Below are 25,657 nucleotides of genomic sequence, written 5' to 3'. Positions count from 1 at the left end.
AGGTCTGCTGTATCACAAAACATCCTACCATATAAAATCTTAGCAATAAAGCCTAAAATATAAGGTGATATCAGTATTTTTCTCAGTAAACCGTAACTGTACACGGTTTAATCTGGAAGCATTCTTATTATAACTATTGTTCACATTTTGTGTATTTAACAATACTTAACATTGATTATACGGATTTAAATTTTTACAGTGGTTGTTTCTATCCCTATCTCACATTTTAGAACTATTTCAAAGCACTAATGATGGGTTTTTGTTTCATCTGCAAATGGTAAATTATGCCTTTAAATGCCATACAGACCTTTCAATAGAGAATTGTGGGGATTTAAAAAATATATCCCGAAAATTCACTTCATTTAGTGCAAAACACGGTAATTTTTTCGTTAGGGTACTTTCATGGCAGAAAAAAAATATACAGGTGGGAGAGTTATTTTTGGCATATTCGAGTGCAATTTTAGACTCTTTAATAAGAGTAATATATCATTTTAAGAATTTCTTGTACTTTTGCTTTGTGAATTATGACATTCTAAAATTTTGTGAACTTAGCCGCAGTTATATACCTGTCGCACAGGAGAAATAAAACTATATCTTTATCAGACATAAAATATAGAGAGAACGAAACAATAATGTTTTCATATTTTTCATGAGAAAAAAAAAGATAAGACAAGTTTACCACATTGCGACATAAATGGATGGGCACTTTTCAAAACAAAACATATGGCGAGTGGGAAAGGAACTGCACCTTGCTGTACATTGTAATATCTGCTTTTGCGCAACGGTTGAGTGAAGTTGACATCTGTTACCAAGAATCCAGATAATGCTCCCATTCTTCGCGTTTTTACAAGTACAGCACACGAGATGTCTCATTCCTTCTCTTCATTCATTGACTCGGCGGATGATTGTCACACCGTCCCTTATAGGTAGCAGAACCTGTTCAAACGACCAGGAAATATTATTAATTAGTTTCTTCATTTTTTCACAAAAAAAAAGCCACAGGTCTGCTTTGAAAATATAAGAGTGTTTTAGCTGCTGTGATTCAGTGCGATGCATTTCTGCCTGGTCATGATGGCGATGGAGGAGATCCTATATTTATTAATTTTTTATTCATTCATTTTAAAAAAGAAGAAATACTGAAATAATATCAAGTTTGAATAATTCAGGGGGAAATGTTTGCCTTCCAGTTCAACCGTCTTTTAAACTATACTCACCGGTGAAGAGACGTTTTAATCAATGGGGTATTTTTTGTGTAAAGAGTTTTCACTATGAACAGCGTTTCATGCTCTGTATACCACTGTATACTTTTTGTTTCAGCGTTATTTATGTTTAATTCTGGCACATCTACTTCTGTCATCCAGCCTCTTTAATTTTCCTCCAGATTCTATATCTATATCCCCTGACTTCTTTCCATTGACTTCCCCAGACATTCTTGCCTGCTACATTTCCACCATTTACATTTTGTTTTTCCACTGACAATTCCCCCTCCCCCTCCCCCCTCCCCCCCCCCCCTCCCCCGACAGTCAGCGCAGATATTTTAGCCTCTGGCTATTTTACCAGATATGTTTGTACTTGATATTTTCTCAACAAATTTTTCCTCCGGACGTTATAGTTACCCCAAGACATACTTCAACACTGACATATACCACCTTATACATTTTACCGTTCATATTTTATACCTTTGCATTTTTACCTTTTATATATCATGAACTCCTGACATTTTTTACCCGTTATATTTCAACTCTTGACATTTTACCGTTACATCTTCTTCCCCGGTGACATTTTTACTTGACACCGGAAGAGGAACCACAATGAAGACTTACTTGATCAATGCGGGAATCGTCCATAACGGCTTGATTGAACGCGTGGACCACTGGCCCTCCCCGGGCGAAGAGTTCGTTCGGGAATTTCTTCATGTATGCCGTGCCCTTGTAGATGGTGTTGTCGAAAACCAAGGTACCCTTTGGCGCCAGAATATTGTTGTCGAGAATAAGCTGAGAAAGACAGCAATAATTTAGTTAAGTTTTAGTTTAGTTTAGTTTCATAGTTCGCAAGGATTTAAGCCATTGTGGGACCAAAATATATGACATGCACAAGGTGGCAACAAATACATTCAGATCTCTCAAGATAAATACGCAATGAATGCTACACAAGGGTAATTTCTGCAGATACTGTAGATACCTGCGAAAATCTAAATTTCGAAGGACTTGTAGGTTGATCAACTCATATAGCTACGTGTACTTCATCCGGGACTACTAACAGAGTAAAAAAAACACAACACAAAACAAATACAGACACACACACACATAAAACAAACAACCATATGTGTATACATACGCCAAGGCTCGATACTATTACATTTTTCTTTTCGGTGGCCCGTTTTGTTGTTTATTTTTCCCCGGTGCGCACAGATAAAGGCCTACTTTGAAGAGACTCTGGTATCTGTAAAAGTGGATATTTTCCAGCAAGTATTTCGCGCTCGGCCGGGTAAGATGAATTTTTAGTGTTTTCAATTCCGCGGAAGCAGGACGTTTACTGGGACTAGGGCATGCAAAAAATATTCAGGTGCTTTCATTTTCGTGCTAGCTTCTCTGGTTGCGCGAAATGCGTGAAAATTTCCACACCGCAAAAAAATTCCACTTTTACTGTAATCGTTGATCTTGCGTGAGTACAAACGCCTATTTGTAATAATTGTTATCGGAGATTTCTTTGTCATTATTATTGTCATTCCACTTACCGCAAGGTAGTCTTTGTACTGCGTCTTGATGGCATCGACGAAAATGAAGTCGAACTGTTCCCCTTTCTGAGCACAAGCGTTCAATTCGTCGATGGCGCAGCCTGTTGGTAATTTCAGAGAACAAAATAATTATGTCACATTTTTGAGACACATAGGCCCATCACAATTATTGAGGTATCGTCAATGTTCTGAAACATCACACAGTACTAGATGACTTCAACAGCGAGAGTAAAATCTATCGAAAAGGAAGGTGGCGTTGTGACATATAAGGAAACATGAAATGAGGATCTAAGAGAATTCTAAAGAAGTTCCCCTCCTTAAAAGTGACATCACAATCACTGTAATCACATGTTATACGGGGTGAGAGCGGCATCATGGCACACCCTTTCCTAAACCTTGCCACAAAGCTTCACTAAACTTTCATGTTTCAAATCAGAGCATAATTAAGAAGAGAAAAGTACATCCGTTTTATCCTTCCAATAGGATATCATTTTACGGTACTGTAAGTACGTAAACCAATAGAAGAGTTTTTAGCTGATGACGTCATTGCCCTATGTTACGTCACACAGGCATATGGTTAGCACTGACGATAAAAAAATTCTATAGCTTGTTCTTCATGTCCGTTGTAATTTTTCTTCCCGAACACGAGAGTTTCATCGAGTACACCAAATAATCCATGTTCTTCATCTTTGCACACACACCAAAACCATTAACAAAACTTCCCCAACACAGGTTGTCATATTGCTCATGGCAATCTGAAAGACTTTGTGTGAAAGGTCGTAAATCCGAAACTAAAGCAAGGTTCGCTACAAACGGACTGAGCTCCTATACAACATGTATGGTGTCTACTTTAGACATGATTATATTGATAAGAAATCATTTATGCAATGACACACTTTTATAATTAACGATTTATTTTCTGTTTGCATATTGTTCTTATCTACATTCACACCGACAGTTTATCAAAACTATATTTTCTATCATAAATTTAAGAGAATGTATACGGCTAATTTATTTGATTTGATCTGATTTGAGATATTTATTTTCTGTATGGCGTCATTTGCAATTCTTTTTTATTGATAAAATCAAGCATATAATGTTCAACATATATGATACCCACTGTAACTATTTCAACAATTTTCATTCCACATACGTGCATCTGTGACATAATTACAGCACATGTGTTATGAATGACCATACAGAACGGTCGCCAATAATAAGCTATAAGCTTGACCCTTTAGCAATCGATGATACGAAACTTTAATGAAATGGGAAGGGGGGGGGTGGAGACAAAGAAACAGTAAGAAAGACATGAATAGATAATGAATATAAAACAATTTTTGATATACAAACGCCAACACCTCATCTGTGAGATAGCTAACAGAAGTGACAAATTAAGTTTTTTTTTCTCTTAACTTACCTACCGAATAGAAATTCAAAGTATCTATCTACCTATCAAAGTGATATCTACTCATTTTAGTTAAATTGATGCTGTGTGAACAAATTGGCATAAAGTAGTCAAATCATTAAATTGGGTGAGAAAATCTCCTTATATGTTTATTTCATTACATCAAATTAATAAAGTAATTATGCCACAAGGAAAATAAAAAAGAACCGTATTATTTTCATTTTAAAATTATGAATGAAATTTAGTTTTGAGGTGTATAGCTCGTTTCAAAGTGTCTTTAATTTGTGATAGCAAGTTTTGTAAGACACTATATGTATATGACACTCTGAACATGGTTTTCCCCTGAATCCTTTCGAGATCGTATATTACCCAAGCCTTGCTCAATTCAGAAACATGAAAAAGATAGATATCATAAGAAAAGAAATACAAACAAACAAAAAAATGACAAAATAGTATTAGAAGAAATAACATCGGATGGAGCAACACAATTGAATATGTTCCAAGTTAAGTAATCATTTGAAGTGTATTACCTGTGTATATTAATTGGAAATGAAAAAAAAAACATGCATGTGAACATGCATGTGTGACATGTAAATGAATGGGTCAAAACGTATACGAATTCAAGGAAAGGCTACGTAGTGCACTCACTATGCCGGACCTCAATTTTGTCCTTTACGGCCGTGGTTTCCAAAAATTCGCGCGAGTATCTGGCGAAGAATCCCATCTTTTCCACTGTCACAACAATTCCGTCTCTTGGCAACGCCTCCGCCATGTTGAGTGCGGCAAATCCAGTGAATGTACCGATCTCCAGTACTCGCTTGGCACCGCACATTCTGACAAGCATCTTGAGGTTACACGCTGAAACATGCACAAAACAGAAACTTTGAATTTCGCCATCCCATTATAGCCAGTTACAAATGAGTAGAAATGAAAAATATGGACGTAGGCCTAATCAACTACAAACACTCTTTGTACGAGAACCGTAATTTGTAAGAAATATTTGTTTTCATATCGGTTTGATGGAAATCTACATTGCGTCTACACTTCATTCAAATTAATGAATGAATATTAATGAATGAATACATATTTGGTATGCATATTCATAATTCTACAAAGTCGTATACAAGTCGTATGCAAGTACTGGACATTTCAAACTTCGTGCAGGCTCTACCAGTGCAAGAAAGTAAGTCTTTGAGTACATAATCCTCTATGTACAGTAACGACTATGCAAAATCAGAATAAGAACTGATTGAAAGAGGATAGCAAATGCAAAAGTGTATGGTGATGATTATCATAATGAGGCCGAACTCACCTTGTAAGACATCTGAGGACATTTCCTTGAAGAATTTGAAATTGCCAGTCAACCCTTTCTCGTAAAGACCTGCATAATCGATTTCTTCCGTCTTCTTTGCTAAAAGCTGTCATGACGTACAAAAAGAAGAGATGAAGAAGATAATTTTTTGCACACATATTCACTTTACACCGTCATGACTGTAATTCGTAGCAATCAAACAATTGAAATACATTGCCCTTCGGTTATAATTAACATGGTTAACGACATTTGGATACAACGAAATACAAAATTAATTCACGACCCAAAATTTTATATACAGGCCTACTTGACTTGGTTCTGATACAGCAAAATTTCGAATACGAAAGAAAACTGCTGGTTCCGAAGTCTTCGTTATAAACGCGCATGAGTCGCCTGGATCAAAATCAGTTTCAGACAGAATTGAGATTCATCATTTGCAATTTCTGAACCCCCTATCCTGAACATGAGTCCTTTCCCGCATTGTACACATGCTAGCGTATAAGTGTAAGTCAAAGCTGAAATGCTTTTTCAGCTAACTTTGTATGCTAAAGAAACAGAGAGATAAAAACATTTTGAATCTCAATGTGCCTTCGTTTGTTACATGATATCAACGTCGAGTAGGACACCATGTTAGTTATCAAAAGTACCAAAAGCACAGATGTCTTGTGTGCCCAGAGTATATCAAAATGATAAAGGCCTACTCTTTCACAATATCTATCAGCATATAACCATGTTGGCCTTTACAATATGATTGATAATGGGATGTGTGTATATCATTTGTAATATGTTATAGTATGTGTAATACTGATGTGTTTTTGGATTGCCATGAGGTTACTTATGTAAGCTTTACAGGCTTTAAAATAATACATTAAAAACCGATTTTGTTTTTAAAGGGGGGGGGGGAGGGAAAAATTCATAAACTTTCTCGTCAACTTCAATATGATAATCATGAGACCATAAAGCCCTCATCTCTCACTATTCAATTCAATTCAATTCCATTCCATTCGATTCAATTCAATTCAAATAAATTCATTTCATTTCATTTCATTTCAATTCAATTCAATTCAATTCAATTCAATTCAATTCAATTCAATTCAGTTCAATTCAATTCAATTCAATTCAATTCAATTCAGTTCAATTCAATAGTTTATTTACTAAACAAGAGATGGAATCCCCAGCAAGCTTGTATGCAACATGCGCATAACACCCGCTGGGCTACTGGGGCAAGTTTAAGATGTAACGTACCTTGGCGGCGGGGCTAATGTGAGTACTCATCTGGGAGGGGTAATAGTGGAGGCCGCATGTCAGCTCCCGCGACTGGTCAATTAACGTGCGCATGGAGTCGGGCAAGTTGTCGAGCATGGCAGCCTCCTTGCTCAGCTGCTTCAAGAATTCCATCAAGAATTCAATTGGTGTTTCTACATAACATAAATAAAAAGCCATGATAAACCACATTACAAGCTGATTCGTTCTTAAACAAAAATTCTTCATTATTTGTTTTCTAAGATTTTAAAGACAAACTGAAACTTGAATAGGAAAGCAATGTTACTATCCAGTATCATTGAAACTGTGCAGAGATTCTTGTTTGGACCCGTGACCATGAGATCAAATGTAAGGAAGACATTTCAAAAAGACTACTTAAGGGAAGGTTTTCCAGATCAGTTATATGTTACCTGATAAAAAAGAGTGAAAGCTTATTAGACATGTTAGAAGGCAGTGAAAATTTGATAAAAATCGGACAAGAATTAGGGAAGTTATGAAGCTTTGCTAGTATAGTTGATATGAATGAGTGAGCTAATGCTCTTATCACCTCACACGTTTTTATCAAAATTATCGGAAATTAAATTTTTGCCGGTATTGAAGTTCAAAACACAAAGTAATTCCTGAATGGCTTACTATACCTTCAAAATAATGATCAGTCAGATATATTGGGGTTTGTGACTTGGGCATGCCTGCATGCATTTCAGAGAATAAGCTGAAAGTTTCAAGTTTTTGTGTACAAACCATATGCCAAGTTGTAACGTGATGACATCAACTCACTAATTTGCATATTCGCATTGACAGTTCAAGAACAGTCTTTAGGAAATAAGCGGAACTTCACATTCCATATAAACTACCTGAATTTTTATCCGATATTGATAAAATTTTGACTATTGAGCATGTTGAGCCTGTAAAATTTATTGCACTTCTTTAAAAAAAAAACTGTTTCGGAATTCACTTTTAAAAACTGGAAAACATATTTGCTTTCCTGTTTGATTCCTTTTGATGATTTGGAAAAAAGGTAAGCGACCAAATAGGAAATAAAACAAATAACAACAATTACCTTGGACATCTTGGCCTTTAGTTGACATCTTTCTTCTCTTTTCCTTTCCTAACAGCTCAAGCGATTTGGATCACGCCTTATGACTGGAAAACATCCACTGAATCGCCTCTGTTGTGCGTTTCTTGTCCCTGACGAACTTTCAATCTCCAGAATTTTACGACGATGATCTGCTCTCCGCGGATGACTTAAATTGGGAAAATGAGTAGAAGGTTGGATATTACGACACATTTGTGTTTTGAGAAATGCGCTCATATTTGGGGAAACGTAGGTCTTTTTTTGCAGCATTTTTTTTCTATTGGATTAAAAAACGTGAAATATAATTCTTAGTTTACACTTTATCTTTTTTTAACAGTTATTATCGTTATTGTGTTATTTTCTTTTCAAAGTATTATAGGGAACCTTTCAAAGCCACCAATTTTACAGCGTAATAAAAGTTATTCGAAGAACTTTCGGTATCAACCTTTCAAATTGTTTTGTCCTTTCAAAAAGATATGTTTGTGAAGGAGGTGGGTATATGAGTGAGCCAATAAAACAAAGCAAACCAAAACTTTGATTTGAAAATGGGTTGAAGGACCCTCCTGTATACGTCAGAAAATTGAAACGCACTAATTCAAGATTCAGAAGAGGGCAGCAAACTTTTCTTTAATATCTGAAATACCAATACCAGCAGCCTTCGGCAATTCTTTGCCATCATACCGTGTATCATGTTTCATATCATATCATATTTCATTATACGATATCATAATGTTTAAATCACGAAAAGCAGTAGTAATGAAATATAATCTGCCATGCATAACAGTAACAAGAGAAAAAAATAGATCGCACTTAACATTAACTACAAGCCAATCTGTAGTTTTGCCATTTCTACAATAATGCCAGTAGGCACCTGCTTTTTCCTCTCTCTCTGATCTCGTGCAGTTCATCTACGGTGACGTTGGGAAGTCTTTAAAGACCAAACGGTTCAGGCCATTTCGCAAGGCATAACTGATATTTGACTTTCACTGCAAGACAGAAACGCCACAAACATATCATGTACACGAAGACATAAAAACTTATGCCATTATAGTCTTTAAATTGTTAATGGAAAAAGAATTATTGTACATGATGAATCCGACTTCCGTATCATGAATCGTCAGGTACCATGTTTGATATCGTATTAAAAGCCTCAATAAAAATTTCGCTGGTATATACCCGATGGCAGGACGGCATGTTGTAACTTCTGGCAAGAGGTAATACTCTTTAAAGTCGCAGTGTTAAAAGGCTTTAAGACAAGAGGAGGCAGCTCCCCATCAGTTTGCTTATCAAAAATGAATAAAGGAGTCAGCTGATTCAGGTTCAAATTAGAGAAAATGGATATCTTTAACATTTGTTATTTCATAAAATACCATTTTCGTTTCCAACGAAGAATCCAAAATGAAAGTGTACACCAATTATCAAGACTTGAAAACTTAAATATGCGAGGTTTTTAGAAAGAAAGAAAAACCTGAAGCGAAATTTGTGTGGTTTGGTGCTGAATATTGTATCATAATTGCTGCTATATGTTTTCAGTGTTTCACAAAGGAGAGTAAAGCACTTTTCTCTTTGAGCGCTTTATTTATTAGCAATTTTTATTTACAAAATATGTTATAATTTGTGATTTATCCTCTATGATTTTTAAACTGCCAATGCAAAGTATACCAAATTGAATTCTTGTTTCTTCATTCTATCAAAATGGGAACATTTGGTAAAATTGTATCCTATTCGCATTATTTTGTGTGTGTTAGATTTTATTATCATTGTACAAGATTAATGATGGAAAACAAAATCTGAATTCAAGCAACTACAGAATCTACACACCCCGTTTGCCATAGGCTAAAAAATGGAAATGTCATGAAATGATACATTTGAATAACAAAATTATTAAGGCCTTTGTACATTGTAGGCTATGAAAGCAATGTCGTATCAACCGACATGCATGGGATGTGTAATAAAGGACACCAAGTCAAAATTACGTTATTTGTTTATAAAGCCAGCACAAAAGTTCAGGAATAAAACGATTCTAATACTGTACATTTCATGGTCCAAATTTCCAAATTCTACATGGAAAGAGCAACAATGTAGCTATTAGTTTGTATTTCGGTTGTCAAATTTGCGAAAACCTGGCATCAATCAAACATCAACGCGTCATTCCGTATGCCTGGCCTTCCATTTGAAATCATCAAATCTGTTCGAGTGTTAATACGTTACCAGAACAATACATTTTGACAGGAATTTGATAGTCACGCATTGTAACAACTACATCTTTAAATTGGAAACAGTTCCAGGTTGAACAAAAAAAATAAGAATAGCTAGCATATTTTCAGACAAGCATGTTGTGTGATAAGTTTTTGCTTCCATCGATGCTTTAGTATCAACTCTTGATGTATTGCAATGTGTGATGTACATTAAAATCATGGATGTTCAGTCCTAATTAAGTAAATCAAATGCAGTTGTTCCATGTTAGACCTCTATAAAAATTGTATTATATATCATGTCTTATATTTGTACACTGTGGTAGAAGTTTTGATTCCTTCTTAGGCAAAGTAATTGAAATATGGCAAAGTCTTAGGCAAATAAACACCACAATAAGACTATTATGATTTGGCAAAATACGCAATCGTAATAAAGCATCGAAACAAGAGAGAAATAAAAAAAATTAAGAGACCATAGGTGATCGAGTTGAGGTAGATGAAACTGAAATGTGAAAGTGATATGAAAGACAGTGCTGAATGTTATGGGTGGGTGGGGGGGGGGGGGGGAGGAGGATGGAGGAACGGGAAGGCGAAAGGATTCCTAAGTAGGCGTGTCCATGTGCAAGGAAAAGGAGACAGGAAATAGTAAACCTTGATCGATTATCAAATCTGCATTTACTTTGTCTAGTATACAGAAAAATTATGCATTTACCGTCTAGAAATAAAAAAAAATTAACTTTACCAACAGCAAATGTCACTGCAGTTTCATTCACAAAGTCATGCATTTTTATGGTGACAAGATAAGCAGGACTTTATAAGTATGAAAGCCGATGCGGGAAACTCGCAAGGAAAACATGTCTTTCCCTTCTCCCATGTACACGGTGGCGCAATTCTCTTTGGTGGCTCAACTCTCATCATAAGTATGCTTAACTCTCCTTAGTTTCGTGCAGTTTTTTTTTTAATTAGACTTAGTAACATACTTCATATACTTGAAAATGCAATGACCCTGAATATCATAACCTACACACTTTCATACCATTGTGATTAAGCTTAAAAGTGACAAAAGGTCTCCATTTCTCCAATGATTGATGTATGTAGATTTTAGGAAATATGGCACATTATGTAAAAAGCGGCTTAACTCTCTTGAATATCCCCTAATGAGGCACTGCATTAGTAATAATCTTTTATTTTTATGCCTTGAAAATGCGTGCGAGTGCGTATCCTAAATTTCAGGTCTCGCTGTACGTTGGGAAAGCCTGAAAGTGTTTTCTAACCTTTGTAATGTTTTCGATTGGGTTAATGTCCTTCAAATAGATTAATACAGAGATTGCGGCACTGAAAACATCGACAACAAAAACAAAGTCAGCACGACATTAAATAGTTATCCCTCAGTGTTGCGTTGAAACGCAACACGACTAAAATGCAATAACACGACTTATTGCAATAACATGTCTCTAAAAAGCTTCCGCAACAGACAAGTTTTGATAAGAACTTAAAAAGTATTTATCTCACCTTTAATTATTCATGTCTTACTTGTCGCTACATAATCAATGTTAATTGCTTCTAACTGCTCCTTTATATCATATGTGTTCTTATGCTGCGTTTACACCATGTTTCTGGTAATAACTGCAGCCCCGTTTCAGGCCACCGTAGAAAAAAAAAAGATTGACGTGAGACAACGCGGTGTGACGGGAAAGGCAAACGTGTCAGGCCGTGATTGTTGTAGAAGCCGTGTCAGATTTTTAAACTGTCAAAAAAATTTCCACGGCTGTTCCGGTGCTAATAACAAACTTTGTATGCCGTGATAAAACGAGGTGAACGCAACAAACACGACGACACGTAATAGGCAGTAACAAATCTTGGAGGCGGTCGGTAGCGGGCCGCGACGGAAAATCTTGATAATCTTGGAACGAACAAGGCAAGAATACGAGGAGGGGGAAAACAGGAGAATGTCTCATCTATACACGGCCCGATACGTTTCGGGCAAACGGGGCTGCTGTGGCCGCCCGCCGGCCCATTGTGTAAACGCGGCATTACTTGTCTGTGCCAAAGCGCCATGGGCGTCGATAGATATCATAAAATGATATAAATACTCCACGAAACAATGTCACATGCCGTTTTTCAATAATTTGATTAAGTTATAAAAAGGTAAACTTCACGCAAGAAAAATTGGCACCTCAAATGGCACTTTAGCAGGCACCTTTGTCTCTACTATAATTCGCGAGATTTTGAATAGATAACCAGGCCTTTCTGAAATCTGCTCGTTTATGCGTTTCAAGAAGAATCCTAAGTGAAGCAATTAAAAGTGTTTGTATACTTATAAGATGTGTAAGCTAAGAAATGACATCGAATTTTCTTACCTGAATATGACGTTATGGCAGACGATGATGCTGTTTGGAAAGAAACTTCGAAGACAACAGGGTACATCAATAACCGAGGGTACTGTTTTATACTCTTTCGGTTAGCCTGGGCTATACCATTTTCTATTAAAGGGGGCTCAGGCTTGTGTTGTAAAATGGTCTTTAAATTAACTGCGTTACGAAACAAGAAAACATGTTGCACTGTAGGCCGTAAAAAGTTTTATTGCAACTTTGATTGCGACCTGCAAAAAAGCTGCAATACTCTAAACCGCGCTTATATGGGATGTACATTAATACGCCCTGTGTGATGAAGGAGAAACCTTGGCTTAAAGACGGGCCAAGGACACTAATTATGTCCATAGAAATTATACATGTATATACATATTTATCATTATTATTATTTTCATTTGTATACAGGACTGCTCACAGGGGTAGTAGAAGAAAGTATTTCCAAACAAGTACCTTGTTTATTTTGCAATACATCCATGCGCATCGTGTTTTTCTCTTTATCATCTTGCTTATTATGCTCATATATTTGCGAGCACTGTACCTCTCTGGATTTTGTAGATGATTATTGTCATCATTCACTCCTAGAATAAGACAGAATGAACCGAAAGAAGGTTGCCGTATAATTTTGATATATTCAGATAAATTTGACATTGGATACATATTATATTGCTGAAATATCAAAAAGATATAACAGAAAATTGTATATGTTCCAAATGGTGGAACAGTATAATGTTCCAATGGTTGATCTTGTACAAATTTATGTTGGCTGTATTCACCCAATTCTAAAATATTGTCTACAAACTTTTAATGGTAGACTTACTTTAATTCTTGGTACAAACTATGTATAGATTATAGTGAAAACGCTCTCATACAATGTGACATAGAACGGTTAGAAATTACAGAAAAAAAAAATGAATACAGCTATCCAAGTTTTTATCATATTGCTCACAATGCACAGATTGATTAACCTAAAAAAGAAGGGAGAAAATATTTATATTATTCTCCAATGCGTGTGCTAAATTCTAATCATTTTCAAATTCAAAACGGGTCGATTCAGAAAGACTGCACTTACCATATTTTATCGATGTACTCCATTCTCAGTGATTTTTATCCAAATTTGAATAATTATTGATTTAGTCTCCATCAGAGTCTATTTCTTATAATCTAAAAGTAACTATGTTTTGTATTTATTTGTGTATATACATAATGTAGATTCTCATTGTAATTTCATAATATATTGTATTATGAAAATGAAGAATTTTTATGTATATTTACCTTGTAAACATGATAATTTCAACCCTTAGGCTGCTGATCATGTATTGCTATTCTTAGAGCAAATATAAACATTACTTGAACTTGAAAATCAGGTCTTCACGTCAGTGAGTTGTGGATGATTGGGTTTATGAACTATGGATGTTCATGAGACTGGAGAGGATTTTTGGGTTTTGCTGTGTGTTACCGCCATAAAACAACTCTTGGAAGCCACCATCACATCTTAAAGGGAAATTGCGCCATTGGTAAGACGAGAATTGATTCTACATATCTGTTACCTATAAAGCCCAAGCTTATTTTGACCCCTTCCAGGCCCAACTGCCCCCCGCTATAACTTCTTTATTATGTGATGTATCACCGTCATATTTGGCACATGGGTAGAACAACTCATATTCTATATGGCCAATTATTTGAAATTTCTCAAGGTCATCCATTGAGGGCTCTATTTATCAAAATATAAAGAAATACATATGGAATATGCCAAAATCATGGTGTTTGTTGTATTTCTTTATGACCCCAGTATATATGTTTTTATTTCACACCAATCATTTGGTTTGGCTTAGTTTGGTGTGGTTTTATTTCTGCTTTTTTTTTCCAAATCACACATAACAAAAGAATACATTCATTGGAAAATAACATTACACGACGCATAAACTTAGCATACTGTCTTACAAATCAATTCAAAGTACATACATGACAGTATTCGATGTATAACATTAAAAAAAAAAAAAAGGTTCAGAAGGAAATCGTGAAAATAACAGTTTTAAATCATCTAAATGATGATTGATTGTTCATTCAGAATATGTCATGTCGTTACGATAAACGAAATGTAGAGAAATAAAAAGGATTTAAATGAATTGATTTTAGAATTGTTCATTTCTAGACATTGTAATATAAACAGGAAAGCAGGAGACCAAGATCATAAGCAGCAGCTTGACATGGATCGAGGCTTCGAGGTGAAATTCAAAACTTAAATTCGACTTACATAACTGTATAACGCGCGTGACTACAAAATAGAATCAATAATCAACTCTAAAATATCGTAGTAATTTGTGAGGTAAGAAAGATAGGTGGGGAAAACTAAAAAATGTTATCATTTTATTTGTTTCAAATATGCATTTTTTAACTATAATACTGTGCTGAGGTGAGTGCTGTGCTGTGCTGTGCTGTGCATGGGGTGAAATACAATTTCATTAATTTAACGTTTGGGCATATAATGTATGATTGAGTTTGTTTTTAGTGTTGTGTGTCATGTACATATCTATGACATATTTTTGTTTACAGTATTACTTTTAATGTGATCATGTGTATGATTTTAAAAAGGCCCATCCAACAAATTATAGGACTCCTAATACAGTGTATACCTACATAATCTGTTTATGAGCGAACATAAAAAGATAATAATTTCTTTAAGGTTTCACTTATACATTATTATATCTCGATAAAAGATATATGTTTTTTTTTAATAAGTGCCTTAAAAGAATACAATATAGTGGTTCCTTTATTTGCTCAAAGAGATTATTCAAAACATCTGTACTGGTCCATTGTGTCTAATTGGCTTATGAGCTATCATTAACTTTGGATTGTGGAGTTGATAATCTTTGGAATGTCGAGTTGGGCAAGCGTGGACGCTGGAGTTCACAGTGAACAGGTTATGGAATGAGGATGGGAGAGTGTTGGATGTGTATTTGTACAAGAATATTGCGCAGTGTAATGTATGAATATCGTTTATTTTCAGGGTTTTCAATTTAGAGAATAACGGTTCAGAGTTTGATGTGAGTAGGCGCAAATGCGGAGTCCTCTTTTCTGAAGAAGGTGGACTGATTGAATTTTTGTCTTGTTAGAATATGCCCGTACCATATTACAGTATGTGATGTATATAATAGTAAAATCAGTGCATTACATGAATAGAAAGAGACTTTTCTTTCAAAAATTTTTTACCTTTAAACAATGCGAAGGAGAGGAAAAGCAAGTCAAGCATCACTATTTGTTCTGGTTGAAATTTCTCAAGGTCAACACATGGGGATGCTATTCATTACAATATAAAAAAATATATGCGACCTATCAAAATTTATTGTTTGGGATAGGTATATATATGCCAATTGGCATCACATTTCATATTTTCATACTATTGGAATTTTTAGTTTGCAGATTGATGATATGATAAACAAATGATAATACAGGCGAAACATGTGTGAAAAGGACACAAAACAAAATTGTAGTCATTTGCAATATACTGTATTTTCAGTTATTTCTATCATATCTTTTGTTTGATGCCTGTCATATAGAAATAAAGGAAATAATATGAAGACCATTTCAGGGTAATTCACAACCACAGTTATTTCACATTTATGGCTTTCAGCAAATTACAGCCAAGAAAACCCCCATTTCATCTGTTATTATACTGTTAATTGAGACTGGAACAGAAAAAACATGCAAAATCTGACGAACGGGTGGTCAGTTTACGGTTGCCATGGCAATCAGCAATATCGGACATAGCTAGATTATATATCAAAATAACATTTTAGGAAAAGTCACCAAATTTGGTTGAAATTTGGTAAAGGGCGTAAAAGTGGAAAAAGAAAATGTGGTAGGGGCACGATGTGCCCCCTTGGACTTTATAGGGTTAAACGAGAACAGGGTGCGTCATGTGAAACTAAAAATTATATAAATACATATGCATATATGTATATATATATATGTATATATACATATATATGTATATATAATTATATATATCATATATACACACAAACACACTCAGCAAAAAGAAAAAAAAAAGGAAAAGAAACCAAACATTTTTTCGAGTTCATATTCTTCATAGAAGATTTTGATGAAAATATATGTATTGTATAACATATAATCAAGGTAATTTAATTGGCTATCAACCTAGCAGATTACATCAATGGAACATAATGAGAGACATGATTGAAATGGCAAAAATTGATTTTCAATTTCGTTACGTCTTTAGAACCTCAAACAAAAATAAATTTGGAAACTAACGGGGAAAATATGAATTTTCTGTCAATTCAAACTTCAAATGATATAGGAAGTAAAGGCACAGAGATGATAAAATGAAGAGAATTTGTTTTAGATTAGTTCATTCTATATTTCGTAATCTATGAGAAAAATTGAAGAGCCAAATAAACTTCACAATTTGTCTAATTTGAAAAAAAAATCTTCCATTTTTGCTAATATTGCTTCTCTTATTTCATTTGAATTCGGATTTGACAGAAGATTCTTCATTTTCCTCCATTATTTTTTAGCCTCTATTGATCATTTGGGTTTCAAACATACGATTAAGATCATAACTTGTTCATTTTTTTGAAAGTTTTACTTTTGTGCCTTGGAAAAGAGAACAAAAGTGTACACTCATGCGTAAAGTTTACCTTTTTATTAACCTACCAGGTTTGATTTGAGTTGATTTGATTTATTTATTCTCTGTATGCCATTTTTTTCCAAATACATCAACTTTCTGCAATTTCATTAACAAAGTACAAAATATCGGTAGTATACTTTATACAATTTTCATCATTTTCATCAATTATGCAATACATCTGTAGTATAATTACATGAGTAACATGTTAATAATTTGCATACAGAACGATTGCCAATAATAAGCACAACGCTTGACTGTTTGGCAACCGATAACAAATAACATTATAGTGAAGAAAAACAAGAGGGTCCAACATGATGCTCGTGGAATAAGGGTTAGGGAGAGAGAGAGAGAGAGAGAGAGAGAGAGAGAGAAGAAAGGAAAGGGAGGAGATGATAAAAACCTCCGGATACTAGTCTCGCCAGATCAACTCGACATACCTCTATACCTAGACACATACATACATGCACATACTGTATTTATACTAATAAATTACAGTGATGTATTCACATAATAAGTGTTGCTTTTGTCATGTAAAAGTTACATTGAATGAGAAAGAGAGAAAAAGGAGAAGAAGAAGACAAAAAGCAATCATCTGTATACACGGCATAAATTTCTATGTGCCCTTTCAGGGCATGACGTTATAGTGAACGATGATTCGCCCGACATAACATGAATAATGAACAACGGAGAAGGAATGAATCCCAGTGGATCAGAGGAGCACAGTGTACTGCAGGTGCATCCGCACGTGCAGAGACTCGGAGAGAAAGAAGCATGATAGATACAACAATGAACAAAGAATGAGTCATCAAGTGTTTCTACAGAAAGTATCACCGGTACTGTGAAATCAACACTTTCTTTACTGCTTTTTTAAATGAATGAATAGACTTAATGTTACGTAATTCAAGTGGAAGTCTATTCCAAATATCTGGGCCAGTATGTCTTACGGATTTGTGTGCTAGGAGTGTTTTGGGGTTACTCAAGTGTACATCCATTGCTTGCCTTGTTGGATAAGAATGGATTTCTGACTTCAGCTGGATCATATCAATAAATGAAGAGGGTAATAAGTCAGTATTAAAGCGGAACATCAAAAGTGCATTTAGTAAAGTGTGGATGTCGTTCACCTTTAGGATCTTAAAGCAGAAGAAAAGGGGATCTGTGTGATCATTATAACCAGCATTTTGCACATATACGAATATCTTTCTTTTGCAATTTTAATATAGTATTGTTAGCAGACACCGAGTTTGCCCATATCATATTACAATAAGAAATGTATGGTAGGATGAGTGCATTATGAAGCATAATCAAAATATCAAAAGATAAGCAATGTCTGAGTTTACATAATATTCCAACATTACGAGCAATAGAAGATGAAATATATTTCACATGATCATTCCAAGTAAGAGTTTCATTAATTACAATTCCAAGAAATTTAGTGAATGTTGTCCTCTCAAGAGGAATGCCATCTATTTTTAGAATACATTCAGTGTCACTACAAATCAGTTTCCTTGGATGTTTGAAGTGCATATAATTTGTTTTCTGTAGATTCAAAGATAAGATACAGGGGAAACTCGGTATAACGAACACTGCTATAACGAGATATCGGTTATAACGAGGAAATTTTCTCGGTCCCAAATTTCCTTCCACACAAGTCTATGTAAAATGCTACTCGTATAGCGAGATCGGTTATAACGAAATAACTGCTATAACGAGATAAATTTTGTGACTTCCAAACAAAGAAAAACATAGTAAATCAAACCTGCTATAGCGAGGTAAAGCAAAATGCCTTCGGTAAAGCTTTACTTCGCCTGTGCTATCATCTTCCGAGATTGTAAAGCTTGATGCGCCAAAAACTGTCTTGTACACACATAATCATTTTCTTCAATGCACTCCAGCTAGCACTGCATGTTGTACGTGTGAAGTGTGTGTGTGCACGCACACTGATACATGTAGAAAATGTGGTGGGACGGCCATATGTATACATGACATCATCATGACGTTTAGCAGGTGTGAGGCAATCTGATGCTGTGATTGGCCTTCTACTTAGGGAATTCCCCGTCTTCACACACACGCAGTCATAATGTACATATGTGTCACATACACACACAGCATTGTGCAGAGTACCATATTCAAGCTTTCCACACAACACACACCCATACGATAACCATGCACATACCAATCCACAGATGATCTTGATACAATCGCAAGCTATATAAATTTACAAATTCAAACATCTACAATTAATAAAAAACACATTCTTGATATTGGATTTCCTTGGCAAAAACATCTTCTTACCCATAAAGGTGAGTAATTCCCTCACACACAATATCAAGTTTTCAGTATTGATTGAAATATGATGGGTAGTCCCACATGTGCAAATTAATGTCATTATTTTATGCCTTCTTTTATGCCTACTGATATAACGAGATATCGGCTATAACGAGGAAAATGACTCGGTCCCGACCATCTCGTTATATCGAGTTTCCACTGTATTACTTTTGAACCACTGAGACAATTTTGGTAATTCATTGAAAGATCTAATAAGACATTGAAAATCTGAATTTGAGAGAAATACATTGGTATCATCAGCAAAAATAACGAACTGTAATAAACTTTATGCATTAGGTAAATCATTAACATATAACAAAAACAATAATGGCCCAAGAATGGACCCTTGTGGTACACCGCATTTGATCAACAATGTATCCGACTTACAGAAATCAAAACATGTGAATTGCTTTCGATCATTTGAATAACTTGCGATCAGTTTCAGAGCAGTTCCTCTTATACCATAAGAATGTAGCTTTGATAGCAAAATAGAATGGTCAAGAGTATCAAATGCCTTGCTTAAGTCCATGAAGACACCAATAACATGCTTTCGGTCAGCTAAGGCATTTGATACTCGAGTGAATATAACCGTATATATATATATATATATATATATATATGTATATATAACAGCAATAATTATATTCTGCTCGGAGTCCTAAGAAAGTATAGATTCACAACAGTAGGTCAATATAAACTCCGTTAGAGACATCGAATTTACGTCGAATTTTGTCGAATTTACGTCTGTAACGGAGTTTATATTGACCTACTGTTGTGATATACATACATACAGTGAGCAAGAGGGCAATCGACTGACATTCATCTGACTTTCAAGAGAGAGAGAGAGAGAGAGAGAGAGAGAGAGAGAGAGAAGCTGTGTGTATGAGACGCTGAGCCGTCTTAACCCATTGAATACTAATTCTGAGCATGCTTGGTGCAGGTGTCCATGCGGGAAGTACATGTTCATACGACATTGTGCTCATTCTAAATCATATCAACATGTTCATATTCGTCGTAGGGAGATGACACCACCAAAGAAAAACAACAACATTAAAACGAACCCTTTTTGAATACAGGTGACTGTCGTCATCAAATAACATTACCTTGGAAATATTTCCGAGCTCGAACAGAACGACTTATGTTTCGATAACAAATCTACTCGCAGAGGTAATTCATTGCAGACATGATGGCGGCAGTAACTTTTTATTACCTCGATTCGATTTCATTGCCAGGTTCAAATATTCCTCTTGCTAGTTGTATCAAGTGGTTTTGCTCGGCATTATAAAGGTCGAGATGGAGGTCGTCAGAGCTGGTCGGTTGAAATCTTTACGTTATTATCTCTATCGATACCGTATTATTCGAGAAGCTAAGTAAGAATCCTGGTAATCATCTCTTTTCATTGACTACAATTTCGTATTCCATTTCCCGTGCTTTGTACGGAAACAATTCTTTAAATTAACAATTATTCTTACTTGCACTGACTTGATAGAAATAATACCCCTAAAAGAAAACAACTGCAATATAAATGAGGCAGGAATACAGTGATAAGATTATTTTGAATTGTACATATACACATATTTATGTATGCATATAATGCATACAGGTACACATGACGGAGACCAAACTGATCAAGGTTTGTCTTCAGTGATTTCTAGCAATTGACGTTATTTTACTTCATTTTTTTTTTTTTGGGGGGGGGGGGGGGTCGGCAGTCGACCTATTGCCAAACAATTGCTGACTGATCATTAGTCAGCAATAAAATGTTTAAAAATTGATCGGCCTCATTTTTCAAGGGAAAATCAAGTCCAAATATACGTAACTATGATAAAAAAGAGTAAATCTCACCGGTACAACGGTAAAAATACGACTGAAATCGAATTAAAAAATGAGAAAGTTATGACATTTTGAAGTTTGGCTAATTTCTGCAAAACAGTTCTTGTGAAATCTAAATGAATATGCAAGTGAGTGAGCTAACCATGCCGTACCCTCAAAATTTTCCATTGATTGTGTAAAAAAAAAAAAGAATGACAAAAATTCAGTGTTTCTGTCATTGAATTCTGAAACATGGTGTTATTCCTGGTTAAATAACTTTAGAATAGTGATAAGATATACCGGGCATTTGAGTCTCGGGCATATTTGCATACATACACATTATACACACACATGCTCAGACACATCCCTCAAGCACCTCAAGGGATGTTCGAAATGCGGAATTCTATATATATTTTCATGCATTTTACAAGAGGCATTTTCTTTGTAGCAAAGTATCGGAATTCTATATATATTTTCATGCATTTTACTCTGTATGTACAAAGAATTTTATGATTGCATTTGCAGTACAAGTATTATACAGTGTTGTTTTATTAATATGTATGCATTATGTCTTTTATGTACAATAGTGATCAATTCAGCAATCTTATTGCTGCAAGTCACGATTTTAATAAACCATGAATAATGATGATGACGATGATGATGATGATAACAATGATAATAATAATGATAATAATAATAATAATAATAATAATAATAATAATAATAATGATAATAATGTGTAAAATTAGACATGCATTTGACCGAATGATACACAGGAAGCAAAGAATAACATTTCTATGTTCATGATCAGTACATGAAGAGGCATAACATACATATTCACATATTCTGCGATAAAAATGGAGATACGCACTCTAAAGAGTTACCTATTTATTCGCTCCACGAGCCTCCAACGTCCATCCACGTGAGCCTGTGCCAACACTATAACCATCGAAATGATGGAAAAGAACCCGTTGTATATAGTTTTGATTGACAGTTTCTGGAATCTTATAGGGCACTTCATGGCGACACATCTATACAGGCACCCATGGCGTGATGAAAATTCCATCTGCTTTCATTTCTTTCTTATTTCTTTTTTTTCACTCACTTGCCACCAGTCATCTACTGGGTTAGATAGGATACAATTCGCTTCGATAATTGAATTAAGGTACACATTTATTTTTTTCTCTCCTTTGAATAATGTACATTGTCATTTTTATTATATTGATGTCTTCTAAAATACAACTGAAAATAATTTTGATTCGTGTATGAAATTACGTTGAAGAAAAATCAATCAATCAAACAAACAAAATTATACTCTTCAATCAATTGCTTCGAGACCTTCTCTGACAGACAAGGATATAGTATTATGGGGCAATCTGAGTGCAAAGGCTATAGTTTAAAGGGATGGTATAATATTGGTTGCAATGAGGATTGGATTTTGGACTTTTTGCGAGATACCAAGAAACCCCTTATGAAATAGTACAAAGTACACCATTGTAAGAGGATTTCAAAGTTTATTTGATGAAAATCAGTTTTTGGAATGGCTGAGACATCTAAAAACAAAGTAAAACAGAGAGACCGTAATAAAAGGAGGGTCCCACCTTTTATTAGGAGGGCTCTCTTATAGATATCTGAGTTTCCCGAGTATCTGATAGGTTTCCTACGTTTTTGATTATGATTTTTTTTAGATTATTAAAATCCTCTTACGAAATATGGAAGAGCATATAATTATAAGAGGAATTCAAGGTTTATTTGATGAAAACTTGTTTTGAAATGGCTGAGATATCCAAAACAAGCGATCCTAATAAAAGATGAAATAAACTGGTGTTGTACTTTGAAGTACTTCTAGAATTGTATGCTCTGTAACATTTTATAAGTGGTTTCTTAGTATCTTGCAAAAAGTTAAAACCTCACTCCTCATTCTCAACCAATACTATACCATCCCTTGAAATCACACCGGAAAGAAAACGCATGTGACACATGGTATCATCTTAACATTAAGATACTGATATTAAGATTGATGTACGACGAAGTTATAAATCTTTGATTTTTCACTTTCAGCTGACTTTAATAATGCAACATTACCTCTATATGGCGTCACTTTTCCCCCTACATTTTCTTCTTTTTCAAGTATGAAATGTGTGTGGTGTTTTTTTTTTTTTAAAGAGGAGAATGCAACTCGAACATAAATGTAGATTGCATGAATACAGGAATGTTAGCAGAGCACATTTATGAAAGTTCGAGAAAGATCAGACAATTCACGGACATGTAAATATTATTAATTTTCAAAGTTGTGGTGTCGCCATCGCTTGATGGAAAGATTGCTATACTGATCGTGGCGTTACATACTTGGAAAATGATATAAAGAAGTATAAAGAAAATTCCACGAAATTTCAGTTTTCATTAAAAAAGCACATATCGTCCCTCGAAATGTGTTGTTGGTGACATAATGTTATGGGTAATATCACTCCTGCTTTCTGAAAGCAGTAAGTCAAGTGATCTGACATTATGCTAGAAAAGTGAAAATCTGTTGGATTTTCTTACTTTCTTTACAACGTTTTCCACATATGTCACGAACTGTATAGTAGTCTTTTCATCCAGTCATGGCGGTACCAAAACTTAAAAAAAAATAATCATAACTTTTGAATGAATTGTCTGGTTCATCTCAAGCTTTCACTGATGTGTTCTACAAAAACATTGCTGTCTTCAGGCCATCCACACGACTGTATATCTGGGTTTCAGTCTCCTTTAATGGCACATGTGGTATAGTAGCAGATGAGCACAATAATATGCCATAGGCATCGACTGTTGTTCATCATGATACTTACTCTGCCAACTTTATGTAGGATATTGTATTTTGTGTTTATGGTCTGGGCTGTAGAGAATTGCACATTTCCCGTATGTATATATACAGAAGGCAATCGCATTATTTCTCAACCGACGAACATGCACAATGCTCTCTTCAATTGAATATGATTCATCGAAGCTTAATCGGTTCAAATCGTGTATCACATTTCACGTGACGCTGGTGTACATGACGTATGAAATATGTAGTAAAAAACGAATGAAATCTAACCTCTGCAGCAGCACATAAGAACAAGGTTTCTCCATTCTGTGACAAACAACAAACATGACAAAATCTCTCCGTATTTCCCTTTATTTCCAGCTTTGCCGTGAGATTCTTATACTACATAAAAACACTATGCTCCTTGAGATTCATGATGGTCTCCTCCACCTCCTCCTCTTCTTCTTCCTCTACTTCCTCCTCCTCTTCTTCTTCCTCTACCTCCTCCTCCTCGTTAAAGGAAGTTTGAGTACTATCCCTTGCTTACTCTTCTATCGGTCACACACTTAATACATGATCTGGACATATTATCAGGGTAGAACCATGCCCATCCTGACTCCTCATTGACAGCTTATGGAATACTTATACCTATATGAAGAGTCCTAAATTTTCAATGCTGTATAGCAATCCGTCAGTAGTTGTTTAAAAATCTCTCTTTTTCTAAGGGTCAGTGACCACTGGAAACCTTTCTTTAAAAGGTCAGCGAGTTGACGGCGACCTTTCATTCCATTTCGTTTTCATTTTATTTCAACATAAAAAAAGGAACTTACTCAGCCATTGGCTGTTATCCTGCAAATCCGTGCATAAATACAATATAACAGAAAAAAACCCCCATAGATTCAGGATAGATTCAGTGTACCAGTGGACAAGTCGACAACCTTTTTTTATGACCAGTAAACGATCGCAAGGATCTCTTGCCTACAATTTGATCGGCAAAAGATTTCCGAAGCGGCGTCAAAAACCCTCTACTTCACTAAAACGGGTCACCAAAACCAAACGCTGATGAATATCGACCAATGGCTTTAGAAGGTTGTTAAAGTTAAATGATACCTAAAATACATACGGATTGAGTGAATGTAGCAAAATTAGTAGAACACATCACTGAAGTTAAGGAAAATCTGATATTCCGTTCGAAAGTTATGCATTTCTTTAAACTTGATGCCGCCACCGCTGGATGAGAAGAGTACAAAGATAGCTGTTCGTAACGGCGGGAAAATGATATAGGAAAATATAAAGAGAATTCAACGTACTATTCTTTTTCTATATCTTTACATTTTCTGAAAATTGTCCTCCTGTCACGTTACGAACTGTTGTGGTATGCTGTAATATCTAGCAATTATCTACATTCGCCTGGTATCAATTCAAAGCCACGACCGTTATCATATTTCAACGATACAAAATAGACATTAAATTTACCACCGCACCAAACAGGAAATGGTAGGCCAATAAAATTTCGTGTAAGCGCGTGATTGCAGGTATATGTTGTGTGGCAAATACTGACCAATCAGGAAGTTCAAGTCGGGCTTAAGAGTAACATGAGTTGGCAGGGATGAAAACACGCAGCTGAGAGAATGTCTGCCAGCAGTGGCTACCTATGTTGCACTACAGACATAGCACATGCACACACACACACACACACACACACACACATGCATGCAAATGTAC

At 35.2% G+C, this 25,657-nt stretch overlaps 1 protein-coding gene across 1 annotated transcript; it reads right to left on the bottom strand.

Moving 5' to 3' along the window:
- Positions 1-882: 882 nt before the first annotated feature.
- Positions 883-7,808, bottom strand: LOC139737437 (uncharacterized). The gene is made up of 7 exons (XM_071648113.1): positions 7,781-7,808; positions 6,703-6,875; positions 5,458-5,563; positions 4,794-5,003; positions 2,738-2,838; positions 1,824-1,994; positions 883-936 (listed from the first exon to the last, which is right to left on the bottom strand). The coding sequence occupies exons 1-7, from the start codon at positions 7,806-7,808 to the stop codon at positions 883-885; spliced, it is 843 nt and encodes a 280-aa protein (XP_071504214.1).
- Positions 7,809-25,657: the final 17,849 nt, after the last annotated feature.

The sequence above is a fragment of the Diadema antillarum genome, unplaced genomic scaffold (assembly GCF_040938485.1).
Source record: "Diadema antillarum isolate AM-2024a unplaced genomic scaffold, OU_Dant_1.0 seq00000693_RagTag, whole genome shotgun sequence".
Taxonomy (NCBI): Eukaryota; Metazoa; Echinodermata; class Echinoidea; order Diadematoida; family Diadematidae; genus Diadema; species Diadema antillarum.
The sequence above is the reverse complement of the archived record's forward strand: the minus strand, read 5'-3'. Positions and strand labels throughout refer to the sequence as shown.

What these genes read in the sequence shown, in the direction of transcription:
- LOC139737437 (XM_071648113.1), bottom strand. Translation starts at nt 7,808, where the DNA reads ATGTCAACTAAAGGCCAAGATGTCCAAG. An exon ending in CAAAATTGAGGTCCGGCATA is followed by an intron (nt 2,839 to 4,793) that starts GTGAGTGCACTA and finishes AATTACCAACAG; the next exon opens with GCTGCGCCATCGACGAATTG. An exon ending in AGTACAAAGACTACCTTGCG is followed by an intron (nt 1,995 to 2,737) that starts GTAAGTGGAATG and finishes TGTCTTTCTCAG; the next exon opens with CTTATTCTCGACAACAATAT.